Source organism: Watersipora subatra, chromosome 10 (genome assembly GCF_963576615.1).
Source record: "Watersipora subatra chromosome 10, tzWatSuba1.1, whole genome shotgun sequence".
Classification (NCBI taxonomy): domain Eukaryota; kingdom Metazoa; phylum Bryozoa; class Gymnolaemata; order Cheilostomatida; family Watersiporidae; genus Watersipora; species Watersipora subatra.
In genome coordinates, this window is record NC_088717.1 from 15008877 (window position 1) to 15035666 (window position 26790).

Consider the following 26790-nt stretch of genomic DNA (forward strand, 5'->3'; position numbering starts at 1 on the left):
CAGGGTGCGCTGGGTATTGTTGCTAGCCTTTGCCCAATTTCGGTCGACTCGGCGTAAATGTGTGCCATCTGCTGACAATGCAGACAGTCTTCCTGGAGCACTTGAGGGCAAGACCCCGGAGCTATCAAGTCTGCTTCCTGTTACAACCGAAGAACCTCTTTTCACTGCCCAAGCTCTCTTCACTAGCATGCTGTCATCATCATTCAAGGAGAAGCCAACCTTATTTTCATGGCAATCGAAGTCTTCACCATTCTTGCCTTTGCGAGTCGTTCCATTTTCGCCATCGTAATTGCTCTGACCTTGCTTAATGTCCTGGAGTAAATCTTTAAAACGGTTCTCACGTTTGCTAACACTCATCTTGTTAGATTGAGAACTTGTAGCTGTATTAGCTTTCAGTTTGTGTCGTCGGAAAGACTTCTTTCGTCGTTTTGATTCGCTATTCCTTTTCGAACTTTCATTTGCATGTCTTGGTTTTTCATTTGCGTTTGAGTTTGTTGCAGACACACCTGATACATATTTTTTCATGTCATCCATTTCTGCAGTGTTGCTGGACTCTGTGTTTTTGCGCGCACTGGCTCCCTGCTCGCAAACTTTTTTGCTTTCGACATAAAATTGTATTTCATTGGCTAGTCCAGAAATAGGAGTGTATCCATTTTGATGGGTTGATGCATCCGTGGTTTGTGATGTTTTGATCAACTCATCAACTTTAGTTGGGCTGCCAGAATCTGCTGCCGCTTGCAAGACTGGATTAGAGCCATTTGGTTGTCTGTCGTTGATGTGGAAACCTTCTGCCTGGTGTTCAGCATCGGTGTTTGTTCCAATGTCTCTCACATTTTGCTTTTTAGACCTTTTCACCATGCACCATACCACTATTATCAATGTCGTACCAGCCGCGAAGCATGCTACAAAGCATACAAAACAATTTTGTGAATTGCAGAACATTTTAGAGTATATACAAAAACTAGAAAAAAATATATGAGAACAGTTGGTACGATTGATACAGCTACCCACAAATTCTTAATTTTTCAACCTCCCTTTTCTAATAGTTATAAAAAATTTGTTACAAATCAGTTCAGTTTGTGACAGTGTAGTTGTGTAGAGGACATTGTATAACTGTGATGTGGGTAATTGTGGGATTAACAGCTCAAAGTCAATAACTGGTTTTCCTATCTGCAACTAAATATTTGAAAGACATTTATAAACGGAACGATTTTTGTCTGATCCGTATTAAAATATATAGATACTATGGTACTTTTGATACTATAATAGATGGTTGGCAGAAGTTCATGTACACTGAAAGTGTAAAAACTATTACGCGAATGTTAATAAATTATACCCCAATAAAATATTCTTGTAACACACCTAGCGGCGCACCTCCATGGAAATATCTTTACACAATGAGAATGTCAGATGTTTGGGGTTAGATATATACCAACTTTATTATCAGTTTGTAGCTATTATAAATTATTAGTTTGTTATCAGTTTATTATTTTTATTAAATTATTATTTTATTATCAGTTTATTATTATTAGTCAATGCCTTTCAACGCAGATTAGACTGTGAGACACAAAAAGTTAAATAAATTAAAACACAGTAAAGCAAAATTATGAGTATTTGAAGAAAAAGCTCCTTTTGCAAGGTTGGCAGTGCTAGTGTCTGGTACAAGGTGTAGCGGTCTTTTGGGCAAGTAGGAATGTAATCGATGGTCAGGTAGATTGAAGATGTGATCTGAGTAGTTTTTATCTAAATATCTAATAAGCCATTTAGCTCATCAACATTAAGGGTGTTTAGACGCTGTTCGTCCCTGTCCATATCAGGGTAGCATAACTCTAAAAAGGTAGTCTTTAAAAGCGCTCTAATCTTTCTTTATCAGTCTTCGATAGAAAGGGTTACCAGCTTTCGGCAGCATATGACAGAATAAACAATTTAAGGTTTCTGTAAAAGAGCTTAAATATTTTAGGTTTGCATAAACTAACATGATAGTAAACCACAATTGATAGGAAATATAATATAAAGAATCAGTGGTAAGATAAATCCAAGATGCATCTAAGGACGCTATCTTATGTCTAGAAAACATTAACATCACTCTACAAATTTGTAATTTTTTGAATGCCATTCGAGAAAATTACTACATTTATAAAATTGCATGCTACTCTTTGTGATGTAAGCCTTCAATGAAACGCTAAAATTGGGTTGATAATCACCCCAGAAAATGAGTGAGATGAAAATTGACAAAATTGAGATGACTGTCTCTAAAAGAGCTGGGACGAAAACAAGGCTTCCTGTTTGAGTGCTCGCACTCTTAAAGGATGTAAGCAGTTGCTCGCAAAGGAGCAAAAATCAATCGTGATGATGAAAAATGTGTATTTGTCATTGCAACGAATTGCATATGTGAATCCAAATTTTCATCTCTTTAATATATCAAAAATAAATATTGTAACGTCATCAATCCTGAAAATGATCTGCAAATTTCACTCACCTACAAGTAAACATGTTTCAATTAGATACTAGCAGAAAAGAGACAGAAAAATATCTAAATATCATAAAGTTAGTTGTTATTTGTATATGTTGCTGCTGTGTGAAAGTGTTAGACTTTTATTAAAATGACCTTTCAATAACATGTTTTCATATATTCTGAGTATGTCCGTTTCTCATTATGTTCTGAGCTTTTTTGCTTTTTTCAAAACAAGAGGGTGTGAGGCCCTCATCAGCCATAAGGAACTCAGGGATAAAAATGGAAAGGAAAGTGCTGGACTAGAAGAGTCATGAGTTACACACTATCTAGTGCATAGAACATTAAATATATAAGAGTATACACTTACCCAAAGCAATAGCGATGTAGATGGCAAGTTGATTTGTTTGCTTTTCATTCACAAGTCTGTAAAAAACAATTTTTCTCATCAATAATGGAAACTCACAGGTAAATGTGAATTAAATCAAATCAGCAAATTTATGTTAAAAGTACTAGCGAAAACATAAAAATGGCGATACAGAAAGCCGGAAGAACAAAGGTACATGCAATGACATGAGAAGGCACACAACCTCGGGATATAGACATGGGTCAGAAGTTTAAACTCAAAAGAAAATTTTTCCATAGAGTTTTTATTTTGATGCATCAATTCATTTATAATGAAAATAATTTATATTTCCACACTGAACACGTGTAAACATCTAATTATTGTTTGTTTTAGAGTCATGAAGAGCTTTGAAACTGTTCGTGCCACCCTGTTACATGGTGCCACCCTGTTACATGGCAGGTCTTATGTTTTTTGTCTGCATTTCAGTCGCCTCCTTTGACTCAGAGCTGCTCCCAGACATATAGCTAAATTCTGTTCCTTGCCTGTCAAAGAGATTATTGACTATTTAACGGAACTCTAGCCAGCGATACTTTTATTTTATAGTTTACCGATGCAATGTTGGTCTAGATACTAAAGTATAAACAACAACAAAAAATCGTCTATGAAAATATATGTTTGTTTAATAGCGCTTCAAGTTCTACACATATCTACTGTATTTGTTACTCAGCAAACAGCATGCTTACAAAAATAGAACAGGCTGACCTTATTCAGTTGATAATTACTGAAAAAAATTCACTTGCAGCGTGAGAATTTGATTCAAATAAATTTATTTAAAACAAATAAATTTACTCCCCTTCAACTTCGCAAATGATACAAGTCTGATCAGAGACTACACCATTATAGCAACTTTAGTAGAAAATATCAATATAGATACTTTAAGGTGACGTTGACAATTTAAATTTTTTTATGCTATCTAAATTGTCACAATTTAAAAAACTGTCGAATATGCCGAATTAAAAAATTTGTTAACAGATATGGCAGACTAAAAATTTGATGCGTAAATCTTGCAGAATAAAGATCTCAGGTCATATATCTGCCAAGACCTCCTCCCCCCCGTCTGCATGTAGGATAACATAAGGTTACACAAGAGTAAGTTACCTGACATGTGAGTAAATACCCTTTGAGTATGTCTAGATTTCATGTAGTGCAGCGCAAGATTCTTGGGTATGTAAGTTTGTTCGAGTGTACCTATATTTCATATATTGCATTTTCTGGACTACATTAGAGCATACCAAACCAAATCTTGACCAAATATGTGTATACTTATATACTGTTACCTTAACTGTGTGTAAATGCATCGTTAGCATACTTGGATCTCGTGTAGTCTTACTGCTAGTGAAGTGTAACTGCATGCGAATGTGAGTAAACATAACTTGCAGGTGAGTGTGCATAGAGAATACTTGAGCTATACATAATGTAAATACATAGAGTGTGCATACCTAGATTGTACATAAACTCATCATAAGTGAACCTGATTCATATGTAAACACATTATTAGCAAACACACATATAAATATACCATGAGCATACCTGGATCACATGAAAGCATACCACCAGCATACCATATCATAGCATATCATTGTGCATTGCAAGCACACCTAAATTGAATGTAAACCAAACGCTGTACATAATTCATGACAAGCATGCTGTGATTGCTTGTAAGCACACTGATGATATCTAGAATAAATGTAAGCACACTGGGAGCATACCTGGACTGTATGGCCTCATATAGCTTTATGTCACGACGTTCACTAGGATTTACAGCTCTTCCTTTCTTTTTGTGCAAGCAAACTATCACAGTTATTGCTCCTGCTACTAGTAAGACAACTCCTAAAAATAAGCAGGCAGGTTGAACAATTCAGTCAGTGTGTGTAGTTCGAAAAATTGTTTTAGTTCTTACAGGCTTATCTATCACTATTGCAGTGTTTTGGCTTTTGTAACATCAAAAACCAAAAGGTTTCCATTGCTGTTACCTCTAAAAACTAATTTCTTTTTGCTAAGCTAACTAAAACTGAAGACATTCGCTGATAGCACCTTATTAGCTTGTGACTAATTTCTGGAACTGTCAATTTGCGTTGCAAATGAGCACACCAACCAATCTATACTGATTGATTTTTCTTGCACAAATACAATCGTTATTCTTATTGCTTATTCGCGCATGGCAACTTGTTCCTCGAGAGAAAATAGAACGGCACGTGATCTTCTCTGGGTGGCTACTGCAACTAACCAATCGTTTGAAAACTTGACAACTTCAAGCTGCAGCTTTTCAATTTCCCCAAAAGATTTTGGTCGGTCGAAAATTTTTTTTAGCCAGTTAAGATTTAAGTCAAAATCTCTTCTATTATCGAACAGCTCACTCACAGCTCAACAATTTTGTTTGATCTTAAAGCCATCTTAGCTTGTTCAGCCAGATTAAGACTCAATCAGTTTCCAAGAGATAAAGAAAATGAGTATGTCGAAGAGTTGTCTTTCACCGACTCTTATTATATCTTCAGAGTGAGGTAAATGAAAGAACTGAGTTGGAGTTTAGTCCCTAGTAGATTGGAAATAAGTGAAAGAATAGTCGAACGATGTACTCAATTAATGTTTGTCAAAAACTAGGTTAGTCGATGGATCATACATAGATGCATAATCCATAGATGCATTATCTATAGATGCATAATGCATACAAAATCATGTTGGCTATTGGAGACTGATCATTCATCATAACTTAGGAGGCACATTAATAAGCATCGCTATTTATGATGTATACTCTCAAAACAACACCATGTTCTTATTTATATACATTCCATTATAATTAATAGAATATATATTTTTATTTATATATTATTTTATTGGCAACAATTTAATTTCAAATAGGAATTTTTTTTCAAATTATATTGTAATATATATTACACTTTATTTATATATATTATTTGATTGGTAATAATTTTATTTCAAATAGAAACGTTTTTTAAATTTAAGCATATTAAATTTTATAACATATTATAATGTTATAAAATTTAATTTTATAGCATATTATAATATGTATTATATTTTGCTTACATCTATCACTTTATTGACAATAATTAATTTTTAAATAGAAATGTTTTTATTAACTTATGCCATACAACTACAATAAAACAAAAAAAAGAGAAAAAGGGCAACAGCGGGTCACTAAATTCAAATAAATAGTTTGACATAAAGTGTTAAAAATACCTCGACTGAAAGAGCAAATATTAAGTGAAAGATTGTTAAAGCAGCTAGCAATGATATGTTCATACTAATTGTTGGATGTTGTATGCAGTTTTTTCATAATACGAAAGTTGAAATGAGTTGAAAACCTGTAATTGTCATGTGAAAAACAATGAAACCATGAAAAATCTTGAAACCTTTAATTGACCCATGCTATGACCCTTTATGGCCTGTACTCTCAAAACAACACTATGTTCTTTATCAGTGTACACTTAATAGACCGAGATTGTCAATATAAGAAAAGCACCAACAGTTAATATAGCAAATAATGCCAACTTACCCAAGCTCAGTCCAACGTACATCCAAATATTATCCGAAGCAGGATTAATCTGCCTACAAACAACAAGACTCGACAACATGCTTGTAGAACAGTAAATAGTATCATTTTTGTATCAATCAACGCTTATGAAAACACATATTCAAGTGGTTGATGATAGCAATAGCATTAGTTGGAATTTAAGAACTATTTTGTCACCAGCAAAAGCAAACTATATATATTTACATGTATATTCTGTATATATTTATTATATTATTTATTTTATCTATATTTATGTTCATATATTGTATTTATATTGCCATCTAGCATTCTTAGATTTAAATAGATTTAAAAATTTGCTTTAATTTATGTTTCAAAAACAATTTTAGGCAACAATTATGTAGTTGATCAATTGATGAACTATAAGCTTATGATGTCATTGCTGTATAATAAACTCTGTGGAGATACATCCTGCAGGTGGTTTCACATTAAAGCTATCAGAGTCAGATGAAGAAATTGACAGGCATTCATATTGTCATCTTTATGCTGCAGAGAGTGCAGTAAGGTAATATCGCTTTTGTTCATTTTACTTGGTCAAATCTAGCTCTTTGCTACTTGAATACAGCTTTTGATGGCAGGACATTGTTGCTTGGCGTTTTGATGCTTTATTCTATGAATGTGTTGAAATGCAAAAATTTTGAACATACATCATTCTGTTATGAACTTTCTGCTTATAGCTTACTAGCCGAATGCCCAGCGTTGCATGGGTATTAAAAACAGCTTAATAACAGTGACAGGTACTGTAGCTGCCTGTCACTTGCCATTAGCCTGGCAAAGTGCTAAAGACTAATTTGAGTAGTCACACATTGCTAAACTTACTAATAAGAGCCGTGAGAGCAAGCTTTAGTGGCATTATAAAGTGGATGTTTCATTACTAGATTTTAATAGCTATAGCTGGTCAGATCGAACGACAGACTTTGAGATTTATATATATAGATGTAAAATACAGTCACAATTATTGAAACATTATATATTAACTGTGAATTTACAATTGCGTGCATTATATGTACATATACAAGATAGAAAAAATTAACTTCAACACGCAACACGAAATGAAAGAACAGCAAATGCACACAAAGACAAAAAGCGGTTGAAAACCACCTGTACTCTAACAAGATACTGCAAATCATGCCAAGAGAGACACGACACACGGCATTAATGTTTCACAAGTAACTCACTTCTGATTGTTGGTCACTGTTGAGAGTTGAAATGGAAATTGCACGTATAAAATACCAAAGTACCCTTTTGTACCTTAGCACTTAGCCACTTGCCAGAGCAACAGAATTTAAAACCGTCAGTGACAACATCCTCTATTTGAACTTTCACCATCTTCGTCCCAAACAACCGATAGTTAAGTACGAAAAGTAGCTCTCATTTAAATTACTTAATTATAAATCTGAAATCTCAAGAAAATATCTGACGACAATTTCAGCTCTAATGGAAACTTACTATTTTATGGCTTGAAAGTGAATTTACACAACATCTTATTAGATTTTATCAGAAAATGTTGAGTTTTTCTATCACTGCGATTGTTTTTTATGTTTGAGGTGATGTGACTGCCAGGATGGTTTAAGATTAAAGTTGACAAAACTTGATTGTGGTTTAAACGCTCAGAAAAAAGTACGTACCCAAATGACATCACTAGCTCTCGGCTGCCTATCTCTCTCCTTATTAATATTCGGTTATTGTATTCAATTTGCAGCGTTTTACCTCTCTACCCTGTCGGTCTCTTTGCAACTATAGACTTCATAATTGTTCTTTATTGAATCTGAGTGTTTTAACCCCGAGCAAGTTTTGTCAATTTTCATCTTAAAACATCCAGGCAGTCAGATCACCTCAAACTGCAAAAACAGCCTCAAATGATAAAAAATATCAATATATTCTGACAAAATTTATTACAGTTTTCTGTGAGTTTATCTTTAAGTAATGACTATATGCCAGATTGGAAAATAACTCTAGGTATTGTAATTGGACTTGACAAAAAAATGTGCCAATAAATAGAGTCAGATTAAGAGAAAACTGCAGCAATATGACCTCAAAAACAAACAAAATTACAAAACACTTGCTAGCTATATTTTCCAAAATCTACCTATACCTACAGACGTTGCTGTAGAAAAACATGCAATACCTGTTAACAGCACGGTGGAAATCTGTGCAGTACCTGCAGATGACTCAATAGAAACTGGAACAGAACCTGCAGAAGACATGGTAGAAATCTGTGTAGTACCTGCTGGAGGCACCGTAGAGATTTGTTTGATCAAAGTTTCATTATTCGTCGATTCTGAAGTTGTTGATAAAACAGAGGTTGTCAATGCATTAGGTGGACTGCTCGTAGAGGTACCGGCAGAAGAAGTCGTTGAAGTGCTAGTGGAAGAAGTCGTTGAAGTGCTAGTGGAAGAGGTCGTTGAAGTGCTAGTGGAAGAAGTCGTTGAAGTGCTAGTAGAGGTAGTACTAGTCGTACTAGTCGATGTACTGGTTGTAGTGGTCGTCGAAAGATCGCAAGCTTCCTCAGTACCTAAAACCATTCGCTTAGTTTGACATTCAATTACAGCATTCTCTAATAACGAGTTTAACGTGTTTTTAGGTACAAATTAAATGGGAACATCACATAATGAGCAAACTCATATTTCATTGATTCATTGTGGCTGAAAAAACTCAAAATATACATGAGCGAATGTTTTGGATCAAAGAGTATAGGGGCCACGGTGGTTCAGATGGCTGTCTCACAGGAGTATCAAACTATGATTCATCTGCGAGTTTTTTGTTTACGAACAAAAAGGACTTTAGAATTTTTTTTTAAAGTTGACGAACTTACTGTTGAGAGTGCATGCTGGATCAGCGACGCAGAAGTACCCAGACTCATGAGTGTTAGAGCAGTTGTATGGCTGCCAGTAATTCTCAGCTGAAAGTTCTATGTTACAGAAGTCCGGTATTGATGTGCTGTTAAATCCCGTGTAGGAGCCGAGAAAAGTTGTGTCAGCGATCCACCAGGAGAACAATCCTGACTCGTGAGCTTTCATGAGACCAATCCATCCAGCTCTGGGCACCCCATCACTATCTAGAGATAACCATAATAACAAATTGCACTGAACTATTATAAGACAAGGAAAATGTTGATTATTATACTCAAATAGACTTTTGTGCTTCAGTAATACACTGAGCTGAAAACCTGCTTATACTGTTATAGTACTGATCATCTGTCTAGTGAATGCTAAAAAAAGATAATTTGTCCCCCAAACATGTCAACTAAGTACAGTCAAGAAAACTGCTTATTTTGTTGGTTGTTGTGGATTGTGTTACAACTTTAAATGTTAGCAAAGAAACAAAAATTAATAACGAATATAGTCAGTTTTTCTCTAGAATGTAAGGTAATATTGCTGTAATCTTCACAACCCAAATCATATGATTATTTTAATTTCCGCAGAAATCGCCTTCACGAGGAGAATACGATCAGTGACTCAAATATAGTGTGACTATTAGAAACAGGTAGATAATTACGGTTTGTCAACTTACAGGTGACTGCAGTTACAACATGATACTGTTACAAGACTATCTGATATGAGAAAGCCAAATGTAGCTTTCTAGCGAAGCTTACAGTTTAAGGATAAATGGGTTATTTTGGTATCACCATAATATTCTGTGCTTTATACAAGCTGTTTAGTCATTTTGTGTATATAACGGCTTTATCTAGTGAATGTTTGGTTGTCTGTTTTTTTGCAATAAACCAGAAAGGTTAAAGGTCAACATATATATAGCAAAAACATTGTAAAAATATTCTTACATAAAAATATTACAGGACTAGATTATGATGAAGGGGTAGAGAGAGAACAGATCAACTCCAGCATTATAGTTCGAGATGTTTTTGCTTTGAAGATTTCACTTCACATCAAATTTTAGCTTGTCTAATGAAGGACTTGTGGTGGTTGGTACAGTTGGCTTGAGTTATAATAATATTAAACTATCGACCTTGAAATCAATTGATGAAAAGTATGTACACAACAGCATTTGTATTAATTAACTTTACAAGCAATCGGGGATCAACTTTAGGTCGTATCTAAAAGCATAGCTTTATTTAAAAACATAGCTTTATTTAAAACATAGCTTTATTTAAAAGCATAGTTGGTTAGCATTAACTAATTTAAAAGCATAGCTTTAAAATTATTTAATGTTATCAAACTGTTGGGGTGACAAACAAGAAAAAGGTAGGCTTGCGCAGTGCAAAGCAGAATGAATTGTGGTCCTTAACAAAAATTTGATAAAATCACAGTTTTTCTTCCGAAAGGAGCTTTCAATTGTGTTGAGCTAGTGAAAAAATGAAGTATTTTGAAAGCTGCTTACCATAATTTTCCTTTCATAGTTCAGTTAAAATTAATCGCAAAATGTCATCTCAATTCTAATGAATCATTTATTTTTTAGTATAGTATCATTACTGAGCGGAGAGGACTTGGAGTATGCTAGTAGTATGGCTCGTTACAAGACGTTATGTTATATATTGCTCTTTCAGTTCAATTAACACCGATCTCAATATATTATTTCTGTTTGATTAGATTTCTGTTCAAGTCACTAGATACTCTTGAGTCTCATATCCTGGAAGACTTGAACTTTGTTGTAAAGTTAGATGTAGATTCGTGCACAGAACAATATCAGCAAGGTTATAAGTAATGTTATATGAGTAACAACATATCATATTTTAAACATAAATCATGAACATTCCACAAATTAAAATCGCTAGCATTTTTTAAATAATAATTAAACCATATCAAGATTTAAAAGCGTTTTTAATGTTTTAAAACAAACTTAAGCATTTTATGCTGTACACCATGATTATGTACTCAAGGATTGATAGAGCAAATTATCTCACCCTTGCTGATGTTGTGTAAAAACTCTTGCTGATCAGGAGTTTCTGCACTGGCAAGACTACCAGCAGTGTCAAAGCAATTTTGGACAGCAAGACTCCAGGTGAACAGATCAGAATGGTATATGTAGCAGAGACTGTCAACCGAATACGTGGTGTACTGCTTTTCGCAGTATAAGTCATCTCCTGTTTAAAAACATTTTGCAACTAAAATTTTGGTTAACACCTTTTGTATTTACTAACAGTGTAGTCAAACCTTTCAATATTAACTAACCATGTAATTAAATCCCTACACTTTCAGTATCGGCTAACAACATATGTTATGAGCGACTCCTCAAAAACCATCTGAACAAACGAGTCAATATTATTACTTTCTTCTCGCACACACATTTTCTCTTATGTATGAATGTTGAATGAATTTTCTAAGCAAAACACAATTAAAAATAACACAAAACTCACTACCTAAGCCGTATCTTAACATGGGGTCAGCAACATCAGTATAAATAAAAACGAACCTTCAGCGCTGGTGAGTAAAGCATATCACACAAGTCATACCACAACACTTGGAGGTGATCAGTTCAGTGCTGCTAAAAGTAGACACCTACTGAGAATTGACCCACCTGACACTATTGATGTCTCAACTGACAAAGAGGGGATCTTTCGGAAGTTCAAAAGCAGGTGGGAGAATTATGCTATGCTTACGAAACTAGCTGATGAGCCTGCTAACTACCAAGTAGCACTACTGCAGTATGTTGTGAGAGATGAATGCCGTAAGGTCATCGATGATGTCTGCATAGATGACAAGACCACAACTAAGATGTTTGAGGTGCTAAAAAGGTTTTGTGTTGGAGACACTAATGTTATCTATGAGCGTTATTTGCTCAACACTAAAAACAGCTAACAAGTATTTTAATATATACCTGACTAAGTTGAGACAGATGGCCAATCAGTGTGACAATACCAATTTTAAAGATCAATTAGTCAGACATAGACTGGTGTGGGGTATTAGATCAAGTGACACACGCCACGGGAGAACATTTACACTTAATAAAGCATTGAAAATTTGTAGAAGCAAGGATATTGTTGTTAAAACTGTGCGAGAGCTCACAGTGTCATTAGACGATGTACACACAACGAAGACAAGAACTCACCACCGTTTATAAACACCATAGATACATAAACCTAGATTGGCCAATAATAGCTATTCCCATCTGTTGCCTTGTCAGACTTAAAAAGCAGGGCGTAACGTCATTGTATTGTACCTCATGCTTGACTGCACTGTTATTAACAATGGAACTAATGAGGAGAAGGTGACAAAATCACATTTATTTTCACATAAAAACCTTCTTGGATACATAATCCAGTAAACTAAAGCAATTCTGTGATAATATCTGATAACCACCATAGATTAAAACTATAAAAGCTATGAATTGTTGCACACAAATCATGAGCCATCAGGGCTTTATTTGCCACCCTCTCCTATCCCTATTCTCTCTTTTCCCTTCTCCAAAAAAGAAGTGAGAAAGGAAAAAGAGAAAAGGGGGAAAGGAGAGGGGGGCAAATAGCCCACCCACTCAAAGAGCCAGACCCTGGCTAGGTAAATAGACTAATATCATGCTGAACTAAACATGACTAAATATGATGAGCATGCAAGTATGTCTCAAGTCAAAAATGAGACAGAATGATTATTTTACAGCTGGCTATGTAGCTGGCTAGGTCACCAATGCTGAAGTGTAATGACTGTATCACTAGCATCGTGGATGTTACCAACTATGATGTAAACCAAGCAACGAATTCCCTAACCACAGTTAAGAATCGTGGTGGCTTGACTTTGTCTTTGCCTGTGATGATTGAGGTTTGCAACCACACTGAGAAAGCGACGAGAGTGTTGCTTAGTAGTGCTGGATTGGTGAAAAACTTTCCCAAGTTATTGCCACCATGGAGAAGTTGCTGAGGTTCAACATCATGCTATTGTTTAAGTTTAGTCATCAAGCTAGTAGCCTAGCTCGTGAGATAGCAAAGAGATATATTTCAATTAGGGCACATTATGAAGCTAAGAATAGAGCTGGCACGGGTAGCTCGTCTGGTCTTGACCCATCGGGTCAGAGGTGCCCGGGTTGGGCCACTCGACCCTCAGTTCTTCTATACCAAGACACAGGTAGGTTTATGGCTAAACAACAGCGGTTGTATATCGCTTTTTACGTGCGATTGAAATGGAGTCTCATATAATAGTCCTAGCGCGAAAGGATCAGGCAAAATAAAACAAGGTGAGTCAAGACTATATTTTTACGTCTGCGACAATAGCCTTTGGACTATAATAGGTTTCACAACATTTTTCAGCAAGAAATAATCAACATGTCGGTGGTCTGGGAGTTCATGAAAAAGCCAGTCACGAAAGGAAAATACCAAGTTATTTGTACAATATGCAAAAGCAAGGTTGACTTGCAACAAAATTCACATTACAGTTATTTGGTATCATAAGATTCACCATGTCTTACTCTGTTGTGTTGTAAGTGTGAAATATATGGGAATGTGATTACAAGCTCTTAAAAGCTAAAAAATGAACAGTTAATCGCAGTCACACGAGACCACCGTAGTTTGGATTCGCTTTCCAAAACGGCTCAAATGTGATGTAGTTGTTACAGGATGGTTTCTGTTTACACTTTCATGCAACCTCATTCGTCGAAATATTTTCACAAATATACTTCACGCATTCACTAAAACCATGTCTATTGTTTTTACGCGTCTGTTTTATTGTCATTGTAATGCTATCACTTTTAGCACTGATACCTTACAACTCACCGTAAAAAATCGCAAAACTTTTTAACCTTAGCTCGAAGGAGTACATATCATTGTCTGATAATCATGACGAGCCTGTTGGTCACCTGTGATAATCGAAAAGTGCTGCAAAATTATTTTCGAAGTATTGGGTCACGTGATCAGATTACGATTTGACGATTGAATAATGCCAAAACAAAACTGTAAAGTAGTGAGCATTTATATTTGATACGAGGTAGTCGGTAAAACCCGAAGTGTTTGTCATAAACTAGTGCCACGATAAGTTTTATATTGAGCTTTTTATTGGCTTTTCAATTCACGTGAGAACATCACGTGACAAGACGATACAAGACATACTTGCTTACTCATCATATTTAGTCATGTTTAGTTCAGCATGATATTAGTCTATTTACCTAGCCAGGGTCTGGCTCTTTGAGTGGGTGGGCTATTTGCCCCCCTCTCCTTTCCCCCTTCTCTCTTTTCCCCTTCTCACTTCTTCTTTGGGGAAGGGGAAAAGAGAGAATGGGGATAGGAGAGGGTGGCAAATAAATCCCTGATGGCTCATGATTTGTGTGCAACGATTCATAGCTTTTATAGTTTTAATCTATGGTGGTTATCAGATATTATCACAGAATCGCTTTAGTTTACTAGATTATGTATCTAAGGTTTTTATGTGAAAATAAATGTGATTTTGTCACCTTCTCATTAGCTCCATTGTTAACAACAGTGCAGTCAAGCATGAGGTACAATACAATGACGTTACGTCATGCTATTTAAGTCTGACAGGCTTTTTCTTTATTGGCCAATCTAGGTTTATATATCTATGATAAACACCCACATACAACAGCGTCAGTATTGCAGTGACAGCCATAAGAGAGTAAAAAAACGATACCCTGCATATGGCAAAAAGTGTAATAAATGCTGTTATCTAAACCATTTCCCTTCAGTGTGCAAATCAAAATCTGAGAACATGCATCAGGTGAAGAGGGAAGTAAGACCGAGTCAGTCAAACAGAAAACAATAAAGACGAATAGAAAGACTTGCATCGCTCTATCTATACTTGACAATCACAAGTACATGAATTTTCATGTTGATATAGGTTCATCTGCCACCAACGTACTGATGCAGTTTGCTCGGCGTTACAAATGATTGCAGACTACTGAAACTACACTTACATCATGGACTGGCAATAAGATATCGTAGTAAGTGTGCTTAAGTTGAAGATCAGAAAACTGAAGAACTCTAAGGATTACAATATAAAGTTTACAATTCAAAAAACAGGTGAACAAGTGAACTCTAAGGAGTGCAATAAGAAGTTTCCAATAATACACTCAAGCTTTATACCTATTTTTTGTCTGAAAGTTTGGGAACAGATGGGACTTATAAAATTCAAAAGGAGTAACATCAAAAAAACATATGTAAACATGATGACAACCCTATGGGTTTCTGGTAAGCTGAGAATAGTTAGCTGAGAATTTGTATTGATCTACATAAATGGAATGTGGCCTTCTTGAAAGAACACCACTTCATGCCGGTTATTGATGACATACTGCCTGGAATACAAAATACCAAAGTATTTACTGTCCTAAACCTCAAATCAGGCTATTTGGCATGTGCGACTCAACCACGATTCTAGTTTCCTGATCACGTTCAACACAGCGTTTGTTTATTTTCGCTGGATGTATTTATTCTTAGGTTTGAATGTTTCATCTGAAATCTTCGAGTGACGGTTGCATCAGGCAGCTAAGAGACTGAAGGGTGTGATGTGTATCACTGATGACATCATCATAGTAGGTGTCGATGAGAATGCCAGAATGGGTTCAGAACAACATGATAAGAAATTACAGGTATCACTGGAATGGTGCCTACAACTAAACATTATGTTGAACAAAACAAAAATATAACAAGGGACAAAAGAAGTTAAATTATTTGGCCACATCATCACTGATTCTGGATCTCAAGCTAATCCTAACAAAATCTCGTGCACTACTGACATTTCATCTCCAACGAATGATACCGATATTTGACTATCCTTAGGAATGGTTCAGCATCTTGTTAGATATCTACCTCGACTGGCAGACATCACAGAACCCTTTAGAGTTTAGACCAGAAAAGAGGAGAAGCTCGTCTAGAATTCCGCACAAGAGAAAGTTTCACTAATGAGTTTCATCACCAAGGAACCTGCACTTCAGCTCAACAACTCACATGATTTGGAGATACAATGTGATGCAGGTAATAAAGGCCCAGGAGCTACACTGAGTGGAAAACCTCTAAAATTTGGAAGCAGATCTTTCATGGATACAGAATACCCTTACATAGAAACAGAGAGGCTTGCCATAATATGGGCTATGGAACGATACCATCAGTACATCTATAGGAATTTCACAACAATTTATAGCAACCATAAACCATTAGAAGGAGTTATAGTAAAGCCCCTACAAGATGTACTTAGATGACAGCAAAATATGATTCAGCGACCACAGCATTACAATGTCAAAATAATACATCACCCTGGTACATAGCAGCTGATAGCTGATGAACAGCTGTCTTCGGCAACATAGAAATCATTCACCACATAGTGACTGATCCTAGATGAAAGAAGAAACTGTTAGCAGCTACTCAATAGGATGACAACCTAATGAGTCTGTGTACCATAATTTGTTCTGAATGGCCAGAAGTAAGAGAAACACTGCCAGAATCGGGGCAACCATAGTTCAGTTTCTGAGATAAGCTTGCGCTCTATAATGGTATAATCTACCGCGAAGAGCATGCCGTGATCCCAAAGAGAATGCAAAAAGAGATGCGGAAATAATCTCATAGTAACCATATGAAACCACCCAGTGCCCTCAAAGGAGCTAAATACATAGTGTGTGTATTGGCCGAACATGTTTGCTAAAATTACAGAACATGTCTCAAACTGCGAAGTATGCCAGGCGTATTCCATGGCTCAACAGAAAGAGACCTTCATGTCTGTAAAAGTTTCGAATCAACCCTGTCAACTGATCAGCTGTGACATATTCATTTAGGAAGGAAGCAACTACCAAGTCACTGTCAACTACTTCCCCAACAGTTTTTGGGCTGGATAAGCTGAGAGACTACCGATTAAAAGATTGTGAAAAGGTTGAAGAAACTCGTGAGTCGATATGGTCAGCCAAACATTCTAATCAGCAGCATGTGGCCGCAATTCACCTCTCAGAAGTTCTTCCATTTTTAAGAAGAGTGGGGTTTTACACCATTGACAAGGTGATGGCTGTGCTGAAGCTTTTGTGAAATCACTGAAGAATATACTGAAGGCAGAGCGAGCTGGTGACGACCCCTTTTCAGGCACTACTAGCCTACAAAAAGGTTGAACAACAAGGTATTGGAAGCAGCCCGTTCTAGAGATTTTTGGGTGAGAAAGGATGCACAACTCTCTGCCCACAACTGAGGTTCTACTGAACCCTGAAGACTAAATACTAACAGATAACCAAGGACGAAAGAAACAGTCAGGCAAGGCAAAGTATGAGCGAGGAGCCAATAACCTAGAAACTCTGAATGAATGCAGCGCCGAGCAAATCAGGCTGACTGCTATGACTTTGTAAAAAGACGTGGGTGGCAGCAATTTTGCTGAAGAAGCTTGATAGTAGGTGCAGGGTGATGGGTGGATTCTGAGAGGAAAGCAACACAACCTTTGTGATGTTTCAGACCGACAGTCATCAGAAGAGCCTGATTCTGGAACCAAACAGTTTCCCGAGAGCCTCCAGTCTGTCGTTGCTGAGCCTGCTGGTGAAGGTATTGCTGGTACACTCTTATCGCATACTACCACGTTGAGTACTGATGTGGACAAATAATAAACAGACCGAAGTATTTTGGTGACTACGTTTGAGCCACGACTCACCCTGATCCATCCTTTTGTTCTTTCCTCACTTTCTGAATGTTATAATTTATGTTGTAAAGTGAGTGTATGACATGCTCTGCTCACTAGTTTTAAATATGTAGCATTCCGCCGATGACTTTCGACCAAGGGTTGTATCTTATATCTTTCATATGAATCTCAATGTTTGTCTTTGGGTATGTAGTCCATGTGTCCAGCTAAAGCAATAAAGTTTTAGGAACAAAAAATCTACTTCACAGAGGGTTTGATATTGGATATCGGATTTAGCGATAAATGATTATGATGACATTTTTCACATCAACTAAAACACCCACGCTTGAAGTGCTTGGGGTTGTTAACTAGCAGGGTTGATCGTTGCGCGTAACGTAACTGTTATTCAGCTGGCTTCATGTTTTTAGTAATTGTTTGGCTTAATTGGCTTCAATTGTTTTAGTAAAGATTTAGACTACTAGCTTACCAGGAAAGTTACTCAAATTCATTGGCTAACTAGTTTATTACTCATGCGATTCAGAACATTTGGCTAGTGTGTTAATATTTTCGCATCGTAAACTGAGTGTAGGTCATGTTCACTAATGTTATCGTCCCATCTCAGCACTAATATGACAAACAATCATCACAATGAAAGGAGAAGAGATGTTACGAGCGATTTACTAAAAACCTTTTAGCCAAAAAGTCAATATTGTTACTTTTCTCTTGTGCACACATATTTTCACATGCACAAATGTTTAAAGACTTTTCTAAGCATAGCATGGATTAAAATAAAACAAAGCTCACTACCTATGTGCATCTCAGCAACATAGTCCACCCTCTACATACAAAGTTAGCTGATTCGGAAATCTGCTTTGTTTGCCAAAACTGTTGCAATTTGACAAAATGCATCTAAGAGAACATGCTATGATTCTTTCCACATTACCAACACCTAAAATAGCTCCTTTAGAAATAGTACAGGTACAAGTGCAGGTACAAAGGCTTTTATACGCCGCAATAGTCAAGTATAATTAAAAATGCATTACACATGCATTTCGCATACAGAATATTGGAAATTAATAGATCTATTAAATGAGCTCTTAATAGTTGCTCTCATGTTTGAGGCAGATGATTAGAAACCAGGCTCAGAAATGCTCAAAGTTGTTGCATGAAAATATTACCAAAACAAAATACCAGCAGGGAGAAGAGCCAGACCACGAGGTATACACATAATACGTAGCTACAAACAGGAAAACGCCCAACACATCAAAAGATCCAATAATTAGAAAAACACCAACAAGCAAATTAGAAACTTCAAAGTGGAAGGAAACTATCACAGAAGGTGAATCAATCGCACTGTCAAAAGACTACCAAAAGAAATTAGACCTCTGCCAGACATGACCTAGATGCATCATCATAGTCACAATCTCCGCTCTAAATGCATACATGATACATCACGTGCACCAGCTGGAGACTTACGCAAACAAGATATCTTGACACACCTGACAAAGCATTGAACACTAACACTCAACCTACTCCCCACGGGCGAGCATAGACGATGCTAGACAATTATAAAAGAGAACAACTCCAATGACTCTGCCCCCTTTTCAGAGAGCCTGCTAAGGCTCTTTTTCTCTTGCGTCTGCAGAGACTCTTTTCTCTCACCCTACTACCTGCTGAGGCCTTTTCTCTCACCTGTAGAGTGTCTGCCTCCATCATCAGCCGAGCCTCTCTACCTATCGACTATCCTGTCTGTCATTTGATTGTCGAAACTCACAGCCGTATGGGACTGAGCAAAGAACATGGACGACCATTTGAGTAATGGTAACTTTTATCAGCCATTTTAACTTTTATCGTTGATATTGTTTTAGAATTTTGTTAATTGTGTTTTAATTGTTGGTTTTATAGAATAAAGGAGTAACTTTTACTGGTAGGTATCAGCACTGCATATAATAGCTTAACACCTTCGCGAGTAAATATCGAATTACCATAAAACCTCTAATTAACTACCACCTCTATTTGCCCGCCACTATAGGGTTGAAAAATTGAGTGACATGGCATTCAAATAGAGGTTTTCTGGTAGTTGACACAATCTGCAAAAGTGCACGAACAAAACAGTCAAAATAAAATAAGATGACTAAGCAACTTCAACACTGATGTATGTGTGGATTCAGGTTATTGTGTATAAGGTCCCTAACCACACAACAGCATCATTATGTTGTAGTTTTCACACTTATGTAAAAAATTTTACTCTACGTATAATGACGTCTACAAATGCCTTTTCAACAAAGGGCAATGAGTTCCTCTTCAAATTGGTTAATACACGGAAACAGAATGGCGATATTATGCTCGCTAGTAAAGATTCTATTGGCATGTACATAGTGCAGTCACTAATACCTGCAAGCTTGCCATTATTTAATGTAAACAACAAATTCAAATTTTTTAAAAAACATCTCGGTCTGAAAAGGCAAAAATAACTCGATCATTGAAGCAGGTTTGTAACTCTACTGTAATATGATCATATGAAAAGCAAGTTTCAGCATAAAACGCCTTTCACATTTTAGTAAGGTTTGAAATGCTGTATGTGGGCTTAATTTTAGATGTTTTGACCTCTCATACTGTCTTGGATGAAAATCGGCATCATAACAGCGCCATATCAACATTGACCTATTCAATTCACCACTCTGCAAATGTAAGCAATATAGAACTACATCAACATAATTACATGCCTCACCATGCTTTATGCGGTGCTATGAGCAATGGCAAGGCGCTTATTACAGTACTTACCAACTGTCATACAGCATGATAGAACCGCCATGTACAGTGTTAATAGATCACCTGTCAGCATTTTCTACTGCTGCGCAGTCTTAGCAAAAGCAACAACTAACTAGAGTGTAATTATGGAAACCTCAGTTATATGGTTGTCAGTGATTGAAAGGAATGCTAATTTGTTTGACTGAAGGATATTCAATATGATGAAGACCATTGATCAAGACACAAATTGTAACTATCAGCACTGAATTGAAAAGTGTATAATAATTTATTGAAAAAAAGAAATAATGTAATAAGCTAATCATACTCCATAGTGGACTGTTGACTGAACTAATTTCAGGTTGAAGTCTTGGCTCATATTCATACCCGCAGGGCAGCAGTCTGCCACTCGTATTCGCTGTATGGATGACAGGATTAGTAGAGGCCTAATTGAAAAGGTATTAGACTGTCTTAATAGAAATATACCGTGTCATACGATGAGACATAAAATGAAATATAACTTTGAAAAGTACGGAAGTAGAGAAATGGCATCAAAATGAATAAGAAAATCTAGCAATAAATATACACCTTGCTGGCCTGCAAACTCTAGCAACGTCTGCATTGTTAGCAATTACGGAACTCCCGTACTCATAGAGCCTAGAGGTCTAGTATGGAGTGGTAAGTGAGTGTAACTGGCAACTAAGGAACTAAGATGCCTGACATAAATATAACATTCACAAGATATATAATCCTTAATGTATGAGGAAGTCCAAAAGTAAGCAATGATTGGAGATGAAGGCTTCTGGCTTTGTTACAAAGGTTGGTGGGACGACCACCTTTCCTGCAACGCAAACCCACAATTTTCATGGATTTGATGTGTTGCAGGATCAACAGCCTGTAACATATAATAAGTAAATGAGGAAGTGATGAAGTGTCTCAGCCTCTTGCTTGCGATAAAGAAGAGCATAAACTAATAGAAAACTGAACTGATATTTAAAGGCTACAGATGATGACCATAAATCATGAAAAACCCTCATCTAAACTAGCTACGTCACAACCCTCTCATATCAAATATACAATGATAATGGTTGTTACCTAGCATACAAACATCAATATCTGTTACCAACAAACATGCCCTGCACGCACAACTTACAGAGATAATGAATCAATGGCAGCAACTCCTAACCTTTGCTTACTATCTGCTATGAACAACACTCTAGCTGAACCATAAAGACATTCATGAAATGGCAACGATAAATCCACACCTGACCTCAATATAATTAAGTTTTGAAAATGTTTTTAGCAAATATGCATTTTTGCCTTGCCTACCATTCACATGAAATATTCTAGGAAAGCCGACAACCTTCGTACCTGCAGTTACTAGTAACATCAGCGCGGAAAAAGTCAGTGTGCAGAGGCAGCAGTCTGGTGCACCGGAGGTTGGAAACAGCGAACATGCTCAACGGGCATACTGTCACCACCGTCGGACTTGAGGTACTTATTAAGGGTGGCGAATATCTGGTTGTTCAATATCTGGAATTTGCGTATGCGCTCGACCATCTTCTTTAGGGACTGGTAAAACAGAAGCCTATCATGTGACTTGAAACTGCCTTGAAGAAACCAACTGATGTAACCATAAATGCTGAGAAAAGATGAACTACACGTCATGACATATTGCATGATATATCAAGGGCACTAACATAATTGGTGTTTTATTAAGCAACACAAATAACACTAACATCCCTCTTTCTGGTGCAATGGTAATAAAACACATCTACCAAACCACATGAAGTCAAACATTAGAAGCTTTCGACATAATCCAACAATATATGGTGTGACCAAGCAGCAGCAAACCTGCAAATCTATGGTGCAAATGTAAAAATAAGATAAAAAATCTATCAAAACAATACAAGCAAATGATATGGTTAGAATAGGTGAGATAAGGGCTGGCTGGTGAAATCAATTTAGTATTCCACGCATAGTTAAATAAACAGACGTAAGGAGTCAAGAAACTCATTTTTTCACTAGAAACGTGTTTGTGATAGTCCTAAGATAAGTAGTCATTTACCGTAATCACCCAAGTATAATGCTTACTCAGGTATAGAGTACTGTAATCACCCAAGTATAATGCTTACTCAGGTGTAGAGTACGTAAACACCCAAGTATAATGCTTACTCAGGTATAGAGTACCGTAATCACCCAAGTATAAAGCTTACTCAGGTATAGAGTACTGTAATCACCCAAATATAATGCTTACTCAGGTATACAGTACTGTAATCATCCAAGTATAATGCTTACTCAGGTATACAGTACTGTAATCACCCAAGTATAATGCTTACTCAGGTATAGAGTACTGTAATCACCCAAGTATAATGCCTACTCAGGTATAGAGTACCATAATCATCCAAGTATAATGCTTACTCAGGTATGGAGTACTGTAATCACCCGAGTATAATGCTTACTCAGGTATAGAGTACTGTAATCACCCGAGTATAATGCTTACTCAGGTATAGAGTACTGTAATCACCCAAGTATAATGCTTACTCAGGTATAGAGTATTGTAATCACCCAAGTATAATGCTTACTCAGGTGTAGAGTACTGTAATCACCCAAGTATAATGCTTACTCAGGTGTAGAGTACGTAATCACCCAAGTATAATGCTTACTCAGGTATAGAGTACCGTAATCACCCAAGTATAAAGCTTACTCAGGTATAGAGTACTGTAATCACCCAAGTATAATGCTTACTCAAGTATACAGTACTGTAATCACCCAAGTATAATGCTTACTCAGGTATAGAGTACTGTAATCACCCAAGTATAATGCTTACTCAAGAATAATACTCCACCACTTTTAAATCGAAAAACTGGTCTTTTTTGACATACTGAAGTATAATGCTTAATTATAATGCTGAAGTTTTCTGATCTTATGTGGTACGCTGGACGAGTTATGACACTATCTGCGGACGGATCGTGGATGCCTAGGCTAAGGTATCAGTCTCTAGCGTCGTTCGAACTTTTACTGAACAGACAGATGACAGCGGCGAGACTGAGCCTGACAATGACGAGAGGAATCTGGGCCTACTTGACGTCAAAATCGCATGTTCAAGCCAGACATCAATGAAGTTTAAAGAACACGTGGAATAAACAAAAAAAGTAAGTGACTTTGCCGATTTTTGCGAGCGTGTATACGTTACAACTGAACAGCGGTTTGTTGTTTTTGTATGTCTACGACTGAACATCGTTGACAGTTATTGTCAATAAGTTGAATAAACTTCAACTTTTCATACACATTTTTTATTCTTTTGTTCATTTATTGCGCCTTTTAATCGGATTCGTTTTATAGCAAAGCAATACGGTACAAAAGCAGATTTTTTGACTTTTTCAACTTCTCTCTTGCCTTTTACAGATTAATAAAATACCGCAAACATACTAATACAAGTAATTACACAATTTGATCTTCCCTTACACAGAAGTTGTCTCCCCTTACACAAAATTTGATGTCAAAAATTGGTATTTCTCAAATATTCTAGCATAACTCTTCACTAACTTTGGACGCTGAAATTTGGGATGAGAATTGGAGCATGGTGCTCGAGTTATTGAGGTATATAGAGACATGTTTGTGATGGTGCTAAAATGTGTATTCATTTACATAAAAATCTATGCAATATCCTAAATGTGTGTGTGTACAGAGCTTCTCAATCTGATTTGATGATTTCCAAAAGAATTCTAAACAAACGTTTGCTTTTTGAAAAACCGAATTAAACTGAAACGCGATATTATCAGTAGGTCTTCCAGTAAAACATCCCCAACTTTAGTTACTTTTGTAAAGTGTGAATCTTATGAAGTAGGCACAGCATCTAAATAAATCACGAAGTCTGTCATTCGGTCTTTCCAGCTATAGCTATTAAACTCTAGTAATGAAAGATTCACGCCGTACTAGATTTGATCTTGGAACCTCCCATTCACCAAGTGATAAACTAATCAATTAAGCCAGGCAAAATGCAACAGATTCATTAGGCAATACGAGTCTAAAATGAGTTAAAATATGCATAGCACTCTACGTTATGCAATGCCACTAAAGCTTGCTCTCACGGCTCTTATTAGTAAGTTTAGCAATATTGATAATAGCATACTCCAATTAGTCATTGGCAATATGCAAGGCTAATGGCAAGCAACTACATTACCCACCAGCTTATGAGCTGTTTTTTAATACCTGTGCAACGCCAGGCATTTGGCTACTATATGTATATGCCAGCCCTAATTCTCAATAACACATACATGTAGCTGCTTAGTAAGCAAAAGCGAAGGAGTGTAAATAAACAAACAGCCAATGTTTGGTCCTGTAATAAGTGCTGAAATACACGTATCACCTTTGCTTCTTGGCTCTGGCTCTAGGGATAGGAAACAAATTGTGAGACATGCGCAGGTAAAGGGCACGTGCAGAAGATAAGCATAAACATGCAAAAGGGTTCAGTATGTCATCAGACGAGTGCTAGCTTTGTCATTGGTTGCTCAACCGCCCAACTGCCAAGTTCTCTGACAAAATATTGGTGTCGGACATGTTAGAGTTCTGGGTAAGGGACGGGCTTGGACCGACCCAGAACGCATGAGAAAAGGGTCAAGGACTCTCAGGCACGCGAGGCTAATGCTGATGTCTCACAGCAATTACGCCTACACAAACCCGACTGGAGAACTCTGCAGAGTCAATGGATTCAAGTTGTCCGATCATACGTCGGTATTCGCCATATTTCCGTACCTTCCCGCAGCAGGGTTAGCTGCTCAACAGGAAGTAGAATGGTGAACAAGGTGACGACGGACGGGCGATGCTATCTGTGTGGTATATCCAACGCCCAATGGACTCTCCTGCGGAATGCCGAGGGAGAGCCAGCGCTAGAGGCGAAGGCAATCCACGCTATAAACATCTGGCTGACGGCCGCGTGAGCACTGCAGTGACTCTCGGTCATCAGCTTAGACCGCCAAGGAGGGAAAGCGAAAGGGACTGGGGCTTCAAGGAGACCGACACCGTATCTCATCAGAGAACTCAGGCAGACTGCAGGAGCTACCTCGGCAGTGCACAGTGTCATCATATGACTGTTTACCAGGCAATGACATGAAAGATCGACGACTTACCACCCCATCAACAGCCTCACTGGCACCATCGACTCTGTTCACTTTGAGTAGGTGGTAGCTGAAATCGAGCATCTCAAACCTTCTCTGCTGGCCAAGTAGGGCAATAAGGAGGCAGCCACCCCAATTCAGCCCTTCTCCGTACATTAACCTGGCAAAAGCATAAAAACCTGCTTAACCAGAGTGTTATTTTCAGGGATTATAGCTAATAGCGAGTAAGAGATTATAGCTGATAGTAGGTAAGGGATTATAGCTGTTAGTACACAAGAGAACAAAGCTAACATGGTATAAGATATTATAGTCATTATTACGCAAGGAACCAAGTGATCCGTATTCACTTTTTGACTAATCAACTGTTCTTTTGTTTTTGACTGCGAATCAATCTTTTTGAGAGAACAGTATATAAAAACCTCTCATAAAATGGAATGCTATTAGCTGTTTTTCAAAAGAAGTATGATTAGTATTGCACATTCCACTGAAAATTAGAAAATGCATCAGGCACTTATTTAGTAGTAGTAGTATGTAACTAGTTTGTAGCTTGAGAGCAACACACTTACTCGACAGAAAACTCATTGTCTGTCACAGGTCGACAGAAAACAAACTGCATGGCAGACCAGACCCTGTGAAACTCCTGGGTGTCATCTATGTGCATCACTCCATTCTTTGGGGCCTCACCGTGCCAGGAAGGTGAGTCAAGAAAGCCTTTTATTCGTGTCAGCACTATTTCAAAGACTGACAAACCGCAACAGAGTCTTTCCCTCGTTAAGAGGTCACCTGGAAATGATTATGTATTATATTATTATAGTTTCGAAAAAAACCACAAAATGTTGTAAAAATAAGGGTGGGTGCTAGCAGCAACACAGTGTAGCAGTAGATGCTAGTAGCAATACAATGTAATGGTGATTTTACTTTAAAAAATGAACAAATAAGGACTGGAAAATATAATCATCCTCGTCTCACAACAAGACCATATATAGTAGAGGCTCCCACAACATAAAAAATCAATTCCAAGCACATCTACACTAAAA

At 37.0% G+C, this 26790-nt stretch overlaps 2 protein-coding genes and 1 long non-coding RNA gene across 3 annotated transcripts in view; all 3 read right to left on the reverse strand.

The window, feature by feature from the left end:
• Window positions 1-4615: 4615 nt before the first annotated feature.
• On the reverse strand, window positions 4616-8736 carry LOC137405552 (uncharacterized). Its single transcript, XR_010979774.1, has 3 exons — window positions 8636-8736; window positions 6373-6425; window positions 4616-4688 (listed from the first exon to the last, which is right to left on the reverse strand). It is a non-coding gene; the product is annotated as an uncharacterized lncRNA (long non-coding RNA).
• Window positions 8737-9191: 455 nt separating this feature from the next.
• LOC137406815 (type-2 ice-structuring protein-like) lies at window positions 9192-11653 on the reverse strand. Its single transcript, XM_068093427.1, has 3 exons — window positions 11635-11653; window positions 11270-11449; window positions 9192-9466 (listed from the first exon to the last, which is right to left on the reverse strand). Exons 1-3 carry the CDS (start codon window positions 11651-11653, stop codon window positions 9192-9194), a joined length of 474 nt encoding a protein of 157 aa, XP_067949528.1.
• Window positions 11654-20883: 9230 nt separating this feature from the next.
• Window positions 20884-26790, reverse strand: part of LOC137406181 (cytoplasmic FMR1-interacting protein-like) — a 29043-nt gene continuing 23136 nt past the window's right edge. Inside the window, exons 23-26 of the mRNA XM_068092714.1 lie at window positions 26320-26536; window positions 25766-25913; window positions 22005-22205; window positions 20884-21528 (exon numbers count right to left, since the gene is read on the reverse strand). Of these exons, the coding sequence (XP_067948815.1) occupies window positions 22038-22205; window positions 25766-25913; window positions 26320-26536 (533 nt within the window). The 3' untranslated portion in view covers window positions 20884-21528; window positions 22005-22037. The remainder of the gene's footprint in view (window positions 21529-22004; window positions 22206-25765; window positions 25914-26319; window positions 26537-26790) is intronic.